General features: G+C 41.6%; 2 protein-coding genes across 12 annotated transcripts in view; one reads left to right on the forward strand and one right to left on the reverse strand.

Annotated features, from left to right (window-relative positions):
* DNAI1 (dynein axonemal intermediate chain 1) overlaps positions 1-19,367 on the reverse strand; it is a 57,516-nt gene extending 38,149 nt beyond the window's left edge. For 3 of the 4 annotated variants that reach the window (XM_053923153.1, XM_045195304.2, XM_045195302.2), the window contains exon 1: positions 19,122-19,367. In XM_053923153.1, coding sequence (XP_053779128.1) covers positions 19,122-19,151 — 30 coding nt within the window. In that variant the 5' untranslated portion in view covers positions 19,152-19,367. The remainder of the gene's footprint in view (positions 1-19,121) is intronic. The other variant, XM_024560173.3, reaches the window with a different exon arrangement.
* A 191-nt stretch (positions 19,368-19,558) lies between these two features.
* The window catches only part of FAM219A (family with sequence similarity 219 member A), a 53,528-nt gene continuing 52,086 nt past the window's right edge, over positions 19,559-21,000 (forward strand). Inside the window, exon 1 of one of the 8 annotated variants that reach the window (XM_053923172.2) lies at positions 19,559-19,944. In XM_053923172.2, coding sequence (XP_053779147.1) covers positions 19,918-19,944 — 27 coding nt within the window. In that variant the 5' untranslated portion in view covers positions 19,559-19,917. Of the gene's footprint in view, positions 19,978-21,000 lie in introns of all 8 variants that reach the window. The other 7 variants (XM_053923164.2, XM_053923181.2, XM_053923166.2 and 4 more) reach the window with 7 other exon arrangements.

The following is a 21,000-nucleotide window of genomic DNA, read 5'->3' on the forward strand; positions in this document are numbered from 1 at the left end:
TTTGGCAGTTGGAAATATTTCAATTAACACACTATAAAAGCCACACTATAATAAATGCAAAACAGGCCAATGAAATCAGCTACAGCCCTGACTTCCCAACCATGGCGAAGGAGATTGAATGTCAGGCTGCCACTATGGGTCCTTGGTCTTCCAGAAGGAGAAGCCTGAGACACACAAGCCTGAATTCCTGAAAAGCTTTTGATGATTCCTCCCAGAATCCGTCAAACCACAGAAGAAGAAAGCCCAAACTCCCTGCCCTGGCCCTCAGAATCTACCATCTGGCCAGTCTCCATTCTAGCCTGCTCTCCCTCCCTTCATGTGCTAGGACTTTGAGATGCAGCTCAGTGAGGCTAATCGCATTTCCTGAGCTTGGCCTGTGCTTTCCCACCTCTACACTTTTGCTTTTACCGTTCCTCCTTTGAAGGAACACCATCGTCCCCTTCCCCCTCCCTGTTCCCACAGTCTATGCCTAACAAAACCCCACCTAATTAGCCTCTGCTAGTCCTTCATCTAAGTCTGACATATTATCACCTTTCTCCTACCTCCCTCTATTCTTCCTTTTCTCACTTTGAGCAAAGCTCTGCACCACCTTCCATCACCACCACAAGAACTGGCCAAACAGACACTCTGTTGTCTCTGAGTTTTTATCTGAAAACAGGGGCAGTATTATAAAAAGAAACATAATACTGCAGTACATATAGGAGGCAACTTGGAGATTCCAGCAAGGGAGGTCCACCATTCTTATACTATTTAGCAAAGAAGACCCTCTTCTCTTGGAGAGGTTATTATTCTGTTTGACCAAGGAGTGATCAAGAAGAGGAATCACCCCCATGTCCCCAACCACCATGACAATCAAAGTAACCCAGGTCTTCAATGGGATAACAGATGTCCCAGCCAGACTCCTTCAGAGTAGAGCATTTTTCTATTCTTATTGTTACAGATTTTAGTGTGAGCATCCTAAGGGCAGCAACTGGTAACAACACAGCTGTCTCTCAGTTCTCTTACAGGACCTAACATTGCTGAGGGCTCACTTGCTCCTTCTTGAAACTTTTTTTTTTTTAGGATTTTATTTATTTACTTTTAAAGAGAGGGAAAGGGAGGGAGAAAGGGAGAGAAACATCAATGTGCAAGAGATACATCGATCAGTTGCCCCCAGCATGCTCCCAACCGGGGACCTGGCCCGCACTCAGGCACATGCCCCGAATGGGAATCAAACCACTGACCTTTTGGCTCACAGGCCAGCACTCAGTCCACTGAGCCACACCAACCAGGGCTGAAATTTCTTCTCCAACTTCATTTCCATATCACCAACCTCTCCAATAGTTCCTTTCAATATCCTTGATCCCTCCAAGAATATATGTGACCCCACAGTCTTCTTATTCTACATACTCCTCCCTTGGAGAGTGTGTAAAATATTCCCACCCATAGTTTCATCTTCTACCTTATGATGAAGCTCAAATCTACTTCTTAGACTTCCCAGAACCTCACATTTAAATTGATGACAGAGTATTCAAACTCAACGTCTTAAAAACTGACCTCATTATGTTCTTTTTCCACCTCAAGCATTATATTTTTCCACCCGAAACTTCCTTTTTTCCCTAGTATTTCCTACCTCATTCAGCACACCACCATCCATTCAGTCACCCAGGTTGGAAATTGAGAGCCATCAAAGACACCTGCCTTTTCCTCACCCTCCCATTTGTCATATTTCAAAACCTAACAATTCTCTTTGATATCTTTCCTAACTATCCTCTCCAGCTATATCCCCTGTTAATTCAGGTCCTTACTATCTCTTGCTTAACTCTATTTAATTTCCCGTGCTCCAATTTCTCTCTACTCTAATAATTATGTCATTATTGTTTTCAGCTATTGAGTACTTATTCTGGGCCAGTGTCTTACTAAATAATTTATCTTTTTAAATCATCTCATTTAATCTTCACAAATATCCTATAGGTCAGGTGCTATCATTATGCACATTTTACAGATGAGGAAGCTGAGGCATACAGAGATCAGGTAACTGACCCAATAATAACCAGGACTTGACTCCAAACCCATCACTATCTATAAGTGGTCCTTCTAAAACAAATCTGATCTTGCCACTCTCCTGTTGAAAGCCTCCAAAGGCTCCCCATCAGCCATGAGGTGAATCCCAAGCTACCTGACACAACACCCACCTCATCTCCGACTCTTTCCCCCCCACAGTTGTTTGGAGGGTGCTATGAAAATAAAAATTCTAGTCCGTGTAACAGGTGATTATATTGCTACCTATTGGGTATTTACCTGCACTTAGAGCTGTTTTGGTATATGACCCATAGAATAATATAAAAAACCCATTTGTCCCTGAGCATGTTTTAGGGATAAGGATATAAAAAATTCTTAAGCTGTTCCTAATTGTGAAGATAGTATGTATGTGTATGTGTGTGTGTATATATAATTTTTTTTAAGTATGAGATCAGACGTACCCATGAAGCCCAAATGTGGGCTTCAAAATCAACCATACCTGGGTTGGAGATCCCACTCTGTTAGTTCTATGACTCTAGGTAAGTTACTTGTCTTCTCTGAATCTCAGTATTCTAACCTTTAAAATGGGCATCATAACAACATCCTCTCAAACAGCCATGGACTTGTTAGCAGGATTTAAATGAGTCGATGCACATGAAGTTCATAGAGTGGTGGCTGGCCAGAGTTTATGCCCAATACATGGTAGCTGGCAGCATCATATTCTCCCTTATAGACCCTGCTCTGCTCTCGGCCACACAAGATCTATGTTGCCCTGTGCCTACTAGGAAGCACCCGCTATAGGGATGACTAGACCTTTCAACAGATCACATCTCCCCCGAAGAGTTCAATGTTGAAACATTATTGTTCCTGGAAAGAGGGGCTCTTCGAAGCATGTAAACCCACAGACGCTACATCCTCCTGCCTGGGGCCCAGGGGACTTTGTTTACCATTTTAGTTGTCTTGGTCCTTATTTTAAAACTCACTAACAGGTTTCCATTAAGCTAAATTGAAACTAAATACCTCACCAGCTTGCAGTTTCCTGTTTCTAAAAGGGTAAAAGCTCTTAGTCCCAAAGGAGCAGTAATTTACCAACAAATCTTCCTCTAACTACACAGACTGCATTTGAAATCCCCAAGCCTGGTGCAGTGTCTAAAGCACACAGAAGGTACTCAATAAGCACAATTGAAAGAGATCTCTAAATTTTGAAACAGTTGATGAAGGGTAACAGACACCATCATACACTATTTTGGAAGTGCCAACTGAGGCAAACCTTTTATAGCGTTATTTCAATACCTACCAAACTTTTAAATGCAGATACCCCTCAATTCAGCAATTCCACCTTCTTGAATTTTTCCTATGGAAATATTTATATATATGCATAGATGTATACACATAATTGCTTGCTGCATCATTATTTGTAATATTTTTAAATGTAAAGACTCAAATATTTATCAGTAGAAGTCTAGTTAAATAAATTATGATATAGAATGGGATATTATGCATCTTATTAAAAGAATGACATAAACTTGCATGTATTGTTATGGAAAGCTCCCCCAGGTGCATTATTAAATTTTAAAAAAAGGGACAGGAATAGATGACCCATCTGCTTACTTTAAAAATATGTGGGTATGCCTGTCGGAATGGCTATCATCAATAAATCAACTAACAGCAAGTTGGTGAGGATGTGGAGAAAAGGGAGCGCTTGTGCATTGTTGGTGGGTATGCAGATTGGTACAGCCACTGTGAAAAACAGTAAGGAGTTTCCTCAGTTAATTATAAAGGAAACTGCCTTATGAACCAGCAGTTCCACCTCTGGGTATATAGCCAAAAGAACCCAAAACACTAATTTGAAAGAATAAATGCACCCATATGTCACTGCAGTGTTATTTAGATAGCCAAGCTATGGAAGCAACCCAAGTGCCTATCAACAGATGAGTGGATGAAAAAGTTGTGGTACATGAATACGATGGAATAATACTCGGCCATTAAAAAGAACAGTCTTACCATTTGCAACAGCATGGGTAGACCTAGAGGGTATTATGTTAAGTGAAATCAGTCAGTCAGAGAAAGACAAATATCACATGATTTCACTTATATGTGAAATCTAAAGAACAATATAAATGACAAAACAGAAACAGATTCATAGCTACAGAGAACAGACTGATGATTGCCAGAGGGGAGGGGATGAGGGTTGAGGGACTAGGTTAAAAAGATGAAGGGATTGATAAGCACAGATTTGTAGTTACAAAATAGTCATGGGGATGTAAAGTACAGCATAGGAAATATAGTCAATAATATTGTAATAACTATGTATAGTGGCATTTGGGTATTGGAAATATCAGGGGGAGCACTTTGTCAAGTATATGATTGGCCAACCACTATGCTGTACCTGTGAAACTAATATAAAATAATAATGAAAGTAAACTGTAATTTAAAAAATTTTAAATAAAACAAGATTATGTGTATGAATAACTTTGTATGGTATCAGATGGGTACCAGACTTATTGGGGTGATCTCTTTGTAAGTTATATAAATGTCTAATTACTATGTTATATGCCTGAAACTAATATAATACTGTATGTCGACTGTAATTGCAATTTTTTAAAATAAGTAAATTAAAAGAAAAAATATGGGTGTATGTGTATTTGCAAATACATACAAAATTTCTGGGAGAATATAGAAAATCTGTTGACAATGATTTGGTCCAAAAAATGTGATTGGGGAATTGTGGGGAAGGGGAACAATACTGTTCACTTTACACTCATTCTCATGGTTTCAATATTTTTTAATGTGAATGTACATTACTTTTTTATTTTATTTAAAAATTTATTTATTTATTTATTTTTAGAGAGGGGAAGGGAGGGAGAAAGAGAGGGAGAGAAACATCAATGTGTGGTTGCCTCTCACATGCCCCCTACTGGGGACCTAGCCTGCAACCCAGGCATGTGCCCTAGACAGGGAATCAAACCCACAACCCTTTGGTTTGCAGGCCAGCACTCAATCCACTGAGCCACATCAGCCAGGGCATGCGTTACTTTTACAATTTAAAATGCTGGCTGAGAATGTAAAAAATCAACAAAGTACATTCTTTTTTTCCTATTAATGTAGTGTTAGCACAGTGCTCAGAATGCAGAAAAAGGGAACAGGAGACCAGGCTTGTGCCTTCCTGGAAGCACAGGACAGCAGAAGCCAACTGTGTCTGGGACCTTTCCCAAATAAAACTATAGAAGGCAAGGCAGGGTAGGGTTTAAAAGCTGAAGCTCGAGTAAGCCTTGGCTGGATTCTTGACTCTGACATGCGTTCTATGTGAGACCTTGGGCAAGGTACTTATTCTCTAATCCTGATTCTCTTATCTATAAGGTAAAGAAAATATTAGTGCACTCCTCAGTGTTCCTGCAAAGATAAAATGAAATAGTGCATAAAGTTCACCTAACTCAAGGCCCAGCAAGCCCTCAAATAACAGTGGCAGTCTTACTGTGTGGTTGTCATTATTTTATTATTCTATCATAGTCTGCTACACATCTCATTGAGTCCTGTCCTGAGGGTGGTTATTGAATAGTTGAAAAGTGTGTCGTCCAAAATGGACTTTGGAACAAAGCACGTGAGAGACAAAGCACGTCATGCTTTGTAAGAGACAAAGCATGTCATGTGATGACAAAGAGAGCAATCCAACATGAGGATATAACCCTCATAAATATTTATACACCCAACAAAGGAGCACCTAAATGTATAAAGCAAATCTTGATGAACAAAAAGGGAGAGAACAACAGTAAGTAGTCATAGTAGGGGGTTTTTGCACCTCATTGACATCAATGGATAGATCTTCCAGACAGAAAATCAACAAGGCAAGCGTGGCCTTAAATGACACACTAGATCAGATGAATTGATATCTTCAAAGCATTTCATCCTAAAGCAGCAGAATATACATTCTTTTTAAGTGCACATGGAACATTTTCTAGGATAGACCACATGTTAGGCCACAAAACAAGTCTCAATAAATTTGAGAAGACTGAAATCATATCAAGCACCTTCTCTGACCACAATGATATCAAACTAGAAATTAATCACAAGAAAAAAAATGAAAAACACACATAGACATGGAAGCCAAATAACATCTTACTACACAATGAATGAATTAACAATGAAATCAAAAAAGAAATCAAAAGATACCTTGAAACAAATGAAAATGAGAACAAAAAACCCAAAATCTATGCGACACAGTGAAAGCAGTCCTAAGAGGGAAATTCATAGCATTACAAGCCTACCTCAAGAAACAAGAAAAATATCAAATAAACAATCTAACTTTACACTTAAAGGAACTAGTAAAAGAACAATAAACAAAACCCAAAGTGAGTAAAAGAAGGGTAATAACAAAAATCAGAGCAGAAATAAATAAAATAGGTCTAAAAAAATACCAAAGATCAATGAAACCAAAACTTGTTCTTTGAAAAGATAAAGATTGACAAACCTTTAACCAGACTCACCAAGAAAATAAGAGAGGACTCAAATAAATAAAAAATCAGAAATGAAAGAGGAGAAGTAACAACTGACACCAAAGAAATACAAAAAATTGTAAGAAAATATTGTGAATAATTATATGCCAACAAACTGGATAATCTGGAGAAAATGGATAAGTTCCTAGAAACACAGTGTTCCAAAACTGAATCAGAAGGACTCAAAAAATCTAAATAGACAGATTACAAATAATAAAATTGAAGCAGTAATAAAAAAAAAGCCTCCCAACAAACAAAAGTCCTGGACCAGATGGCTATGTGTTCATTAGGGATATTGAATCATACGTAAATTTTACTAAACATTCAAAGAAGAACACCTATCCCTTTCAAGCTATTCCAAAAAATTCAAGAGGAGGGAAGACTCCCAAGCTCATTTTACAAGGCCAGCATTACCCTAATTCTAAAACCAGATAAAGACACTACAAAGAAAGAAAATTATAGGCCAATATCCCTAATGAACACAGATGTTAAAATCCTCAACAAAATATTAGCAAAACAGATCCAGCAATACATTAAAAAAATCATACACCACAATCAAGTAGGATTGATTCCAGGGATGCAAGGTTGGTACAATATCAATAAATGTGATACACCACATAAACAAAATGAAGAGTAAAAACCACATGATCATATCAATAGATGCAGAAAAAGCATCTGATAAAATTCAGCACCAATTTACAATAAAAACTCTGAGTAAAATGGGAATAAAGGGAACATACCTCAGTGTAATAAAGACCATATATGTGACAAATCTATAGCCAACATCATACTTTGTGGGCAAAACTAAAAGCTTTTCCCTTAAAATTGGGAACAAGACAGGTACATCCACTTTCACCACTCTCATTCAACATAGCTCTGGAAGTCCTAGCCACAGCAATCAGACAAGAAGAAATAAAGGGCATCCAGCAGGGGGATGACAATAAAAATACTTCCCATTTATATAGCATCTTCCAGTTTACTAAGCACTTTCAAATATATCATATTATTTGACTCTAATACTAATCTTTTGTGGGTTAATGTTGAATTTTGTCAATTTTTTTTTCTGAATCTATTGAGATGTCATCATACAAATTTTCTCCTTTTTTTTCTGTTAATGTGAAGAAGTACCTTGATTGGTTTTTCGACTTTGGGCTAACTTTGTGTTATTTGTATAAATCCCACTTGGTCTGATATATAATTTTTTTATATACTGCTATAACAGATTTGCTAATATGTTTTGGATTTTTTTTTGCATCTATGCATATGAGGAATACTTGTCTGTCATTTTCTTTTCTTATAAGAGCTTTGATTTTTATATAATAGCTCTTGACTTTAGCATCATCAAATGAGGTAGGTTTTGTTTAGTTCTCCTCCATTATCTGTAAGACTTTTTGTAAGACTGATGTTATTTATTTCTTATATATTTGAAAGAATGAAACCATTTGGGCCTGGAGTTTCTTCGTGGAAAGGTTTTAAATTGTGAATTCAATTTCTTTAAATAGATATAGAGTCTTCATATTTCCCATTTATATTCTTTTTTAATATATTTTATTATGCTATTACAGTTGTCCCAGTTTTCCCCCTTTTGTCCTCCTCCCCCCAGTACCCCACTTCTCTCCAGCAATCCTTCCCCTTATTTCAAGTCCTTGGGTCATGCATATAAATTCTTTGGCTTTTCCATTTCTTATACTATTCTTGATATCCCCCTATTTTGTACTTACCCATTATGCTTCTTAATCCCTGCACCTTTCCCCCCTTTCTCCCTTTTCCCCCTCCCCACTGAAAATCCTCCAAATGATCTCCATATCTATGATTCTGTTCTTGTTCTGGTTGTTTGCTTAGTTTGTTGTTTTAGATTCAGTTGTTGATAGTTGTGAATTGGTTGTCATTTTAATGTTCATACTTTTGATGTTCTTCTTTTTCTTAAATAAGTCCCTTTAACATTTCATGTAATAATGGCTTGGTGATGATGAACTCCTTTAGCTTCACCTTGTCTGAGAAGCACTTTATCTGCCCTTCCATTCTAAATGATAGCTTTTCTGGATAGAGTAATCTAGGTTATAGGTCCTTGCTTTTCATGACTTTGAATACTTCTTTCCAGCCCCTTCCTGCCTGAAAGGTTTCTTTTGAGAAATCAGCTGATAGTCTTATGGGAACTCTTTTGTAGGTAACTATCTCCTTTTCTCTTGCTGCTTGTAAGATTCTCTCCTTATCTTTAATCTTGGGTAGTGTATTTTGATGTGCCTTAGTTTGTGCTTCCTTGGGTCCAACTTGTTTGGGACTCTCTGGGCTTCCTGGACTGCCTGGAAGTCTATTTCCTTGGCCAGATTGGGGAAGTTCTCCTTCATTATTTGTTCAAATAAGTTTTCAATTTCTTGCTCTTCCTCTTCTCCTTCTGGCACCCCTATTATTTGAATGTTGGAACATTTAAAGTTGTCCTGGAGGTTCCTAAGACTTTCCTCATTTTTTAAAATTCTTGTTTCTTCATTCTGTTCTGATTCAGTGTTTATTTCTTCCTTCTGGTCCAAACCGTTGATTTGAGTCCAGGTTTCCTTCCCTTCACTGTTGGTTCCCTGTGCATTTTCCTTTATTTCACCTGTCACTGTCAGCTGATTTCTCAAAAGAGACCTTACAGGCAAGAAGAGTCTGGAAAGAAGTATTCCAAGTCATGAAAGGCAAGGACCTACATCCAAGATTGCTCTATCCAGCTAAGCTTTCTCCATTTAGAATGGAAGGGCAGATAAAGTGCTTCTCAGATAAGGTCAAGTTAAAGGAGTTCATTATCACCAAGCCCTTATTATATGAAATGTTAAAGGGATTTATCTAAGAAAAAGAAGATAAAAAAATATAAACAGTAAAAATGACAGCAAACTCACAGCTATTAACAACCACACCTAAAACAAAAACAAAAGCAAACTAAGCAAACAACTAGAACAGGAACAGAACCACAGAAATGGAGATCACATGGAGGGTTATCAACAGGGGAGTGGAAAGGGGAGAGACAGGGGAAAGGTACAGAGAATAAGTAGTATAAATGGTAGGTAGAAAATAGACAGGGGAAGGGTAAGCATAGTATAGGAAATGTAGAAGCCAAAGAACTTATATGTATGACCCATGGACATGAACTATAGGGGGGGAATGTGGGAGGGAGGAGGTGTGCAGGATGGAGTGGAGTGAAGGGGGGGGGGAAATGGGACAACTGTAATATCTTAATAAAATATATTTTAAAAGATTAAAAAATAAAACCTTTAGATTAACAAAACTTTTTTTAAAAAGCTTGCCATTTGCATGGTATATTTTTTCCACTTATATTTTCAACATTTCTATGTCTTTACATTTAAACTCTATCTTTTATAGGCAGCATGTAGTTGAGTCTTGCTTTGTTCTTTCCTTGCCTGATACTCTGCCTTTTAATTGCAAGTATTGGTCTTTACTATGTTGCTCTTTGTTTTCTATTTTCCCATGTGCTTTTTTTTTCTCTTCTTCATCTTCTGCCTTCTTTTGTGTTAAATGAGGGGTTTTTTAGTATTTTATTTCATTTTCTCTATTGTCTTTTTAGCAATGCCTTTTAGTGATTGCTGTAAGGTTTATAATATGCATCCTAAACTTACCATAGTCTACTAAGAATAAATAAATACCACACAACTTCCTTTTTCACAATGTAATAATCTTACAACATTTTAATTCCGTTTACCACCACCACCTCACCCCTTGTCTTATTGCTGTTACGCATTTTATTTCTATGTACGGTATAAGCCCCACCTTACAATGGTATTATTTATGCTTTATGCAGTCGTATGCCTTTTAAGAAAAGTAACAGAAGAAAAAAAGCTAGTCTTTTGTCTTTAGCCATATATTTACCATCTCTAGTACTTTTTAGTCCTTACTATAGATAGAGCTTCCATCAGGTATTATTTTTCTTCAGCCTAAAGAACTTTTTTTAGTGCTTCTTTAAGATTTTATTTATTTATTTTTAGACAGAGGGAAAGGGAGGGAGAAAGAGAGGGAGAGAAACATCAACATGTGATTGCTTCTCATGCACCCCCTACTGGGGACCTGGCCTGCAACCCAGGCATGTGCCCTGACTGGTAATCAAACCTGCTACCCTTTGGTTTGCAGGCTGGTGTTCAACCCACTGAGCCACACCAGCCAGGGCTCTTTAGTACTTCTTATTGTAAAGGTTTACTGATGACAAATTCAGCTTTAGTTTATCTGAACACATATTTATTTTATCCTTCTTTTTTTAAGGGTATTTTTGCTGGATATAAAATTTTGGGTTGACAATAATTTTCTTTCAGTGCTTTAAATATGCCATTCCATTGTCTTCTGACCTCTGTTGTTTATGGTGAAAAGTCAGCCATAATAATATAATTATTCTCCTGTATGAAATGTGTTATTTATCTTTGGCTATTTTCAAGGTTTTATTTTTATCTTTGGTTTTCAATATTTTGACTATGAGGGTCCTAGGGGTGTGTGTGTGTGTGTGTGTGTGTGTGTGTTTCTCCTTCTTGGGGCTTACTGAGCTTCTGATAATACTGTATGTTCTCCATCAAATTTAGGAAACTTTTTATCATTATGTCTTCAAATATTTTCCCCTTCTCTCTTTCCTTCTGGGATTCCAACTACATACATGTCCCAGATAGATATATAACATATTCCCACAAGCCACTAAGGTCCTTTTTTGTTTTCTAATCTTGTTTCTCTCTACTCTTCATATCGGATAATTTCAATGGATCCACCTTCACATTTAGCTGTTAGGCCCATCCTCTACATTTTTCATTTCCAATATATATTTTTTCATTGTTTTCATTTTTCTGCTTAGATCCCCCATACATTAACTCAGTATTTTCTTTAAGTCTATAGATATATTTATAACAGCTGCTTTAAAGTCACTGTCTGCTAATTCCAACATCTGGGTTATCTCATTGGTGTTATCATACTCTCCTTCGGATCTATTGCCCTGAACTACAATGGTCCCAGGCAGAAAGTGAGGATAAACATGTAACTCATGTTGGGTGTTTTCCTTCCTTCAGGAATCACTGTTGGGAAGGAATGCCTCAAACAGTTCTCTCATACATTGTGTCCAGGATTAGAGTTGTTTACAGTGGGATGTCAAGTTCAGCAGGAATGGCTCCAGCATGGCCAGAATATAAGTTCCATATGTCAAGTTCTTTAAAAGTTATGTATAAAGTGTGTTGCATTTTAAAATTCGTTGCAGAAATGTGCTATTTAAAAACATACCCTAAAGTCTTGTGTAAAGGACAGAACCTTTTGTAATGTAAATATCAGCCCTGAAAGAATACATTGGGCTGGAAAAAATCTGAGGTCCTTCATGCACAATGTATTAAAAAGAGATTTATCAGAAGCAGTGCAGAAGTTACTTTGGAATAAAGCAGGTTATAAAGCTCCTTGAACTGAAGGAGCCAAGGAAAAATCACACCTCCTTCTAAGGACAACTGCCTTGCTCACAGCTTTGGCTGTTAAGAGAGATATAGGATCTTGTTCCTCCTGGATGCAGCCTAGCATAAACAGATGAGCTGGGATCAATCAGATTTCTTCTCCAAGAGTACGAACCGGGACTACAGAGAGTGCTGGTGGTTGGATGGAGATATTGATGGAAATCCTTGTGAATAAGAGAGAGGCTAGAGTAGCCATGATGAGCTAGAAACACACTAAAGGATAGTTAGTAGAAACCATAGAAAACATGGCTGGTTGGAAAATAAAAATAGGGAATGAAACATAATTGCTAGGAGAAGTAGAGAGGCCATGAGAGATATGGAGAAAGTAATTACTACTTACATCTGTTTTAGAACCAATAGTTTTCCAATTCCAGTTCTAGGCTACCTACGTATTTATAATACCCACCCACAACCCCCCCGACATACACACCTTCCCTCTTCATCCACATCCTCCCTTTATTTGAGGTAACTTGAGTGAATCGCTGTTCTTTGCTACGTAGATTGCTTATCTAACATACATGTGTCTTAGAGTTTTCCAGGCCCATAAAGGGCAAGGGAAGTAGGAAAGACCTGGGTATTTTAGGCAGAGGGAACAAAATTATTAACAAAGATATAGAGGCTTGGAACCACATGTCTGTCTAGGGATCAGCAGACTTTTTTACCTATTTGTATTCCAACTTGACCCAAAGCAAGATTTGAGACTGACTACGTGACACATGGAAATAAGTAAATGAGAAAATGAATGTAAGGTAAAAGTAAAAGTAGGAAAATAGGCTTAGCATCAAGAGTAGGGTCCTCACATAATTAAGAGAATTAGGGCTGCTTCAACAGGATGAAGGAAGCCTGAACTGCTTCTCCTGAAAGCCTAGAAAAGTTAGTATCCGGAATATTGCAGTATGTACCTTTCCATTATTCATTTATTTCCTCATCAATGAATTCATTCGGTCATTATTCATTCACCCACTAATTATTAAGCATTTACTATGTGCCAGATCCTAGGATAATAACTAAAGAAGAACCAAGGTTGGTCCCACTTCAAGGGGTCTCAACCTAGGAGGTGACATAAATGGAGCACATAAACCCACCATCAGAACCCAGTGACTCCGTTATTAGGGCAAAGTGTTGTGAGACACAAAGCAGTGAAACCAACATTTGATCAATAGCCGTGTCCTATGCTTGCTTCTTCCATCCACCTCTGCTTCAGCAATTGGGAAGACTGAACACTTTCTACAAATTCCTAACTGACAGAAGACAGTTTCATGTGGCTTGCTCACAACTGGAGCCAGAGAATGAAAATTACTCTTCGGCATCGGCTTGCTGCCTGCAAAGCCCAGGGATAAGCACAAGAGCTCTCTGCCTTTATTATTTGAGTACCTGACATGTACTGAGTACTAACAATGCATTAGGCTCCACAGCAAACGGGAGGAGACCAAGTTCTGGCCTCAAATGTTCGCAGCTGTTTTGTAATCTGATAATTGTGCATGACAAACCTCAGACCGTAACTCTGAAAATAGCATGGCTGTAATCATAACAAAATGGAACAGCCATTGGCAAAATTTGTTTTCTAGTTATCACTTCCATAAGGAATTTCATAATACTACTAGGGAAAGAGAAGAGAAAACTCTCTCAACTTCCTGCCACTAAATCTCTGAATTATCATCATCTTGCATTCATCCATTCCTCCTTTCTCCTCTCCTGTTGCAAAGTGTCCCACCTTCTGTCCATAACTCATCCAGTCTCACCTCCTCAGAGATTTGGCTCTACCCACTAGTTTATCTGTCTCCTTCATCTTCGGCTTCTCCCATCTACGCCAGGGTCCCTCCCCTTGGCATTTAACATATTCAAATTTTACTTTCATCTCCAAAAATCCTGCCTACATGGTCTTTACTGCCTTCTTAGCTCAATTCAGTCTGGCTTTTACATTTGAAATTGTTCTTCCCAAGGTCCCCAGTGACTCACTAATTATTCTATGTCTAGTTCTTATCTTCAGTGACCTCTTAGCAGCATGCAGCATGCAGCATGCCTGACCACACACTCTGTAAACACTACAAACTTATTATAAACATGCTCTTCCTTAGGCTTCTAGGACACTGTTCTTCCTTGTTGTCTTCTAACTTCTCTGCCTCACATTTTATCCTAAATTTTAGACTCCTTCCCCCTTCTAAACCTTCAGTCATGGTGTTCCTTCTACAAGTGTTCCCTACTTAAGTCAGTGTTAGGACATCCTACCACATGCTTCTATAGCACCCCTTGCTACTTCCCAACCACAGCCCATCACTCATTCAATAATAATTCCTTAAAAGCTTCTGCTATGATGACCATTGTGTTAAGAACTGAGAATACAGTTGTGAGCAAAAGCATCCACAGGCCCTGCTCTCAAGGAGCTCCAATTTAATAGGAGACACAATAAAATCAAATAATTACACAAACAAATGAACAATTATACACTGTGATACATGCGATAGGAGAAGTGAGGCAATGAGGCTATAGAATAGAAGAAACTTAACACTATCTTCATTGACAAGACAGGAGGCACTGGAGTGGGTTGTAGGGATTGATATTTGGGCTGAAATCTTAGGCATGAGTACATGTGTGAAGAAAGGTGTGAAGAGTGTTCCAGAAAGAGGGGGCAGCACATATAACTGAAGTACAGCAATAATAGGGGGAAAGTAGTGACAAGTTAAGGCTTAGAGACCCAAGTAGGCCTGAGCCCATACAAGTAACTGAAGGGTTCTCTAAAAATTTGTTCCCTATCCTAAGAGCAATGGGAAGATACTGAAGGGTTCTAAGTGGAGGATGACATATAAGATTGAAAGTTTGAAAATATCACTTGATGCAGTGTAGAGAGTGGATTGGAAGGGGCATGAATGAGTGAGGGAAACACCATTGACAAGGCTTTTACAGCAACTCTGTAGGTTGGGCTAGGGGGTGGCAGCAAGTATGAAAAGAGTGGTTTAATTTGAGAGATATTTAGGAGGTACAGGGGCAAAGGATTATATTTAGGACTTAAGGAAGGTAAGAGGTATAAGGATGGCACTAAGGAGGTTCACAAGAGTGAGGTTATCTTACTTTGGACGCATAGAAACATATCAACTTCCCTTGCATTCTGCTCACCCTCTGCTGTCCTTTCTTCTATGCACCTCAAGCCCAGTCACCAGACTCAAAATCTCTGAATTATCTAAGACCTTATTTTGGCTTTGTACCCAATCTTGCCCTCTTGCTCCTACCCTAGTCACCCTCACCAAGATCAATATTACTATATTGTCTCAGAGCGGCCTCTGGAGAGACCACAAAATAATTCAAAAATTCAAGTCTTTTCTTTCACTCTTACAGGCAAGTGATATAAAATTCCAGACTTTCATATTTTTTATGGTAACCAACTGAGTTATAAAGGAGTACTAAAATTAGCTTTTAACTGGAGTTTGCAGAAGATTTTAATTCAGTTCTCTACTAAGAAGTCTGGCTGCCAGGCAGTATTTGGCAATGTTGCAAAGCTCCTCCTGCACATTTACACATGCAGCCAGTTAGAATTCTCCCAATTTTCAGGAAGAACACTTTGTTATTGGGGCATTACCAGTGAGGTTTTGAGCTGGTCATGGTTTATGGCGCCTGACATTCATTTTAATGACATATTGTGATTCATGGAGCTTCCTTATGATCAATGTAACATGCAATGGGTTATTTGATTAACCCTCTGGGGTAGAGGGATGCACCTCTCTGACCTTATTTCCTGCCACTTCTCCCCTTCCTTGCGGATCCAGAGTATGTATAGCAAGCTCCCATCCTCCTTTACACTTGCTAGGCCCTTTGTCTGGAATGCTTCCCCCCAGATATCACATAGTTAACTCTTTTGTTTCCTTCAGTCTTTCTCAAATGTCCCCTGTGAGGCCTTCCCTGACCACTATATTTAAATCATATTCCTCTGATTCCCTGAACTTCCTCACCTATTTCCCTGTTTTATTTTTCTTCTTGACACCTACCACACCATCTGTTAAACTATATATTTTACTTATTTGTTTATCGACAATTTACCTCCCACTAAAAGTTAAGCTCCATAAGTGCAGGGGTTTTTTGATTCTTTTGTTTGTTGTTCTATCACTAATACCTAAACCAATACCTGGCACATAGTAGGTTCTCAACAAATAATTGTTAAGTGAAAATGACTATTTCTCATCAGAATTTTTGATCTCTTAATCTCCAACACCCAGCTTTTAAGCATGGGTATATGTGGTTCAAATATGAACCATTCATTGCCCTATTACCAAAGCAGGTATTAACACAAACTCAGAAAAACATGCTTCTACTGGGATATTTCTTTTGTTATCCTTTCCCACTTTTCTCCCTATCCTTTCCTGTCCTTCAAACACACTCAGAGTAAAATTTCCAAACAGCTTGAGGCATTAAGAATTCATATTCAACTCATTTTCAGAAGTTAATATATTCCAGGCATTGTGTTAGGTCAAGGGAATCAACAATGAACAAGGCGGATATAATCCTTGCCATCAGTTTATATTCTAGTGGGGATATCACCTGATCCTGCCTCCTGAAAGAGTACTTAATCCCGTGTAGGAGGGTATGGTAGCAAACCTGAGGCGTGATATTTCAAGAGGGGATGAAGGAGAGATTTGGGGCAGGGTGGCATGGAGCAGGTAGCAACAGAGAGAAGAGGTTGCATTAGGCACGCAGGCAGGCAGAGAAAACAGCATTTTCAAAGCCTACAGGAGAAAGAGTGTGGATGTCACTTTCCAGGAAGTGAGGACAGTTCAGTGTGCTGTGGCTGTGGAATTTTCACAGAGCACTGGTGAGATCTGAAGTAGGGTGGGTAGCAAAGGCTAAACCTTGCAAGGTTTTGCAGGCCATACAAAGGAAGTTGGACTTTTGGTACTTTATCCTAAGAGCAAGAGGGAGCAACTGAAAGGTCTGATCAGTAGTAGATCAACATAAACAGTGCAGTTTAAATTCTTCTCTGTTCCTTAACAATCCCAACCCTGATCTTCCCTCTCCATTGCAGGCATTTGAGTCATAGCTGCCTCCTTCCTGAAGCTTTTCTGCTTCTCCAATTTGCATTCTCTCTCCTCAGCTCCAGAGAGCCTATTCTCCCTTATCTTTGTATGCCTGGGTTCTGTCTCCCCCCACTGGACTGATTTCCTAGATGACATGGACAACTCCTCAAACCTCTCTAGGCTGTCCCACAGTCAGCTCATCACTGACTCAGACTGGGCTTAACTGACACAAGATGGTAATGAATACAACCTAGCACAACCCAGCCTTCTCTTACACCCCATACACCAATATTCACATTGTGCTAAAACAACCCTTCCCTGTGGGAAGGTGTGTGCAGGGCCAGATGACCCAGGTTTCTCTGCTTCCTGGCTGCGGCCACCTCTCTCTGCTCTCAGCCTAATTAGCCTCTAATGTCTCTCCTAATGGGCTGGGAAAACTTATCCCTAAGCTTGTTCAAACTGTACATGTTAGAAAAGAAAAATCTGATCTGTAGTGACAGATGATCAGTGGTCACCTGGGGTTAGGGGGTTCAGGAGAACTGACTGGGATGAGGCACAAGGGACCATTTCAGGAAAGAGGAAGTATCCTATATATTGTAGTGGTGGTTCACAAATGTACAAATTATTAAAGAAGATGTTATTTATTTATTTTTAGAGGGAGGGGAAGGGAGGGAGAAAGAGAGGAAGAGAAACATCGAAGTGAGGGGGAAACATCCATCAGTTGCTTCTTGTATGCACTCCGACCAGGGACTGACCCCTGAACCCAGGCATGTGTCCTGACTGGGAATTGAACTAGCAACTTTTCACTTTGCTGGACGATGCCCAACCTACTGAGCCACAAAGGTCAAGGCCACAAATGTACATATTTGACAAACCTTGTCAACATGGACAACTAAAATGATCCATTTCATTGCATGTAAACCAGACCCCAACAATGCTGAATTTAAAACAAACTGTATGTAAGTTAAAAGTCAGTAGGTTCAAGCACAGTACACATGGGACCTTCGAAATGTAGTTCAACGCCACCGTAACACTAGGGCATGGCCCTATGGGGAGGAAAAGCAGCCTCCCCATAGTTGCAGAGATCTTAGATGGGACCATCTGCTATGGAAGGCCAGGTTAGAGAAGCAAAGGAACAAAGGCTAGTACGGAAAAGATGAGACCAAAATATGTAAAGTCAAAACCAGCATGGACATAGATTTGCTCTCCACACTTCGAACTACCTAGGCCTGAGTGAGGGAAATTCAGAATAAATAAATAGAAGTCTTGCCTCTCAGAGCCAGAAACTGCATACTAGTTCCAGGGTATTAATTTACAAAAGGTTTAGAAAAAGTGATTCTTGAAGGACTAAGTGGGTTCACCACACAGGGCTTTCAAGAAGCTGGGCCCTCACCTTCCAGGGAGAGGCTGGGGAGGAAAACTCTCTGTACTAAGTGGGTTAGGGGGGTGATTTTTGGGTTTCCTGGGAGAAGGGATAGCATCTGGCCAGGCAACAACAAGAACACAATGCTCACATGACTGAATGAGTCACAGGAGTGGACCAGGGGCTCACAAGGAAGAGAGACATATGAGGCTCCAGAAATATTTGGGGGAAAGTGTTTGGGGTGTACAGTGTGTGAGTGGGGGCAGGGATGGGAAAGGGATCTCTCCTCTTTTTACCTGACCTGTCTCTCTTCATAAGTCTCCGGGCATAGAAAATCTAAATCACTCTAGCACATAATCTGTCCCGTGTCTCCTGTACACTTCTCTTGTACTCTCTCTATGTCCACACTTACTCCAGCACCAGTCACACAGCAAAGTGCTGGAAAAACAATTTCTTTGGAACAAGAATGTGAGGGCAATAGTTGTACATGTTTATCTATTAGTGGGGGTGGGGAGTTAAGGAGGATGGGTCTGTAGACTGGGCGAAGTGAGGTAATGACAAGTGAAAAAGAGATAGGAAACAGTGGGTCAGGGGCAGTGTGGGAGAGATGGCTAGGATTAGTGGGACATAGCAGGACAGTGTCAGAGGTCAGTGAGAACACAGGCCAGGGGTCACAAGGAGAGAGGAGGTTACAGGTCAACAGCGAGAGGGAGCTGAAGGATCAGTAGGAGAGGCATGATCAGTAATCATTGGAGGTGAAGGTCAGAGTTCATCGCAAGAGGGCAGCAGGTTGGAGGGTTACCTGCCTACGTGGCTGCTGTTTCTGGGGCATCTTCAAAGAAGCAGGAAGCACCCTTAACACTTGGAGGGTCTACAAAACGCTCCTTCGCCTGAAGACAAGAAATTTGTCCGTCCTCTCGATCACGCACAGGAAACCCGGATTCTCTTTCACTTCAATTCCCAGTTGTAGGGGTTCTTTGGGGACAGCGATCGTTGAGGGTCTCTACGCCTTTGCAGGAGGGAATCGGCTCCGCCCCCACGCGGTTACCCAGCAACCAACGGCTTCTAGGGCGCAAGCGCTAGGGACACCCAGCCCCTACTCGAGGGGGAGGCGGGGCTAGGCGTGCGGGGAAGCCTGGTTTCACTAAGTCCCGCCCCCTCAGGATAATTCGATCCGCGGCCACGCGCGTTTGTAACTCCGGACTGTGGGAGGGTCTGTGGGGCCAAGTACCGCCCCCTCATGAATAATGCACATTCAGGCGGTGTCCCGGACCCGGAAGTGGAGTTGCCGAGTCACCGCAGTGGCTGAGCTGCTGACAGGAGGCGGCGGCGGAGGAGGAGGCGAGGCTAGACCTGCGGCTCTGCCCCGCCACAGCCGCGTACTGCTAGACAAGCCTACCGAGCCACGCGGGCCTTAGCCTGCCAGCGAACCTCCCGCCCCACTCCCACCCGTCGATCTGCTCGGCCGCCCGCCCGCCCGACTCGTCCGGGGCGGCCTAGTCTGCACCACCCACCCGGCTCTTGGGGCCGCCGCCCCACGCTGTCCTGTTGGCGTCCCTGGCCGCGCCCGGCCCCGGGCCCGCTCGTTCGCCGGCACCATGATGGAGGAGATCGACCGGTTCCAGGTGCCCACCGCGCACTCGGAGATGCAGCCGCTGGTGAGGGGGCGGGCGGCGGGCAGGCCTGGGCCGGGAGGGGGCGGAGGGAATCAGGCCTAAGGGACTGTACGAAGGGGGAGCCTTTGGATGGGGCAAAGAGAGCCATGAAAACACATCGCTGGGGAGGGGGACCTGCAGGACTTGAACACCGTGGGAGAATCCGCGAGGTGACAGCAAAGGGGCCTGTAAAGGCGAAGGGCACGGTGTGAGGAGGTAGGCCGAGGGAACTACTGGGAGCGCCGTCGGATGGAATCGAGCCGGGCACAATGGTGTACACCAACGAAGGCCCATAGCTGGGAAAGGAAGGGAACTGTCATGGGGCACCGCGGGCGGCAGGCCCAGTGGGCTGGCGTGAGAGATGGGAAGGCGTTTAGCTCTGGAGGCCTGTGATGCTCAGGGCGGGGGAGGGGGTCGGAGAGCAGTCAGGCTAAGAGGGACTGGAATAGGCTTGTAGAGGAGGAGGGCCTGCCCGCCAGTTTGCTGGATTTGGATGGGAACGCGGGGGCAGGGGCTGGTAAGGGCAGGGGGTCGGTGCAGGACCCGGGAATTCCCGTCTTCTCCGGAGGAGAGCGCAGGTAGTCTAAACTGGCGGTACGGGAGCCGGGGAGGAGAGAGTGCAGCAGCGAGATGGAGAATCAGAGGCGTGGAAGAGAGAGCTCCGGAACCGACGGGAGAGGGGGCGGGGCTGCGCTGGAGCGCCTGTGCCCACCTTTTGGAAGAGTCCCCATCCTTCTAGGCCTATGTGCTTGGAGCCCTTGCTGGGTGCCTATCCTACCGCCTGACCGCGGTCAGGGTGTCAGGGAGGAATGATGTCATCGATGCCAGCGCAGAGGGGATGGAAGGGGGAGGACAACACGGTCGCACTGAAGCCAGGCCTAGGGCAGACGGTGCCCGCTGCCCACTGCCTCGAGGAGGGGAGGGGCAGGGCACCTGACTGGCTTGTCCGCCGCCAGGTGGAAGACACCAAGGCCTTGCCTGCCGGTGTAGGGAGAGGGGGGAGCAAGGGAGTGCCCGGGCTCTGTT

The sequence above is a fragment of the Desmodus rotundus genome, chromosome 1 (genome assembly GCF_022682495.2).
Source record: "Desmodus rotundus isolate HL8 chromosome 1, HLdesRot8A.1, whole genome shotgun sequence".
Lineage (NCBI taxonomy): Eukaryota > Metazoa > Chordata > Mammalia > Chiroptera > Phyllostomidae > Desmodus > Desmodus rotundus.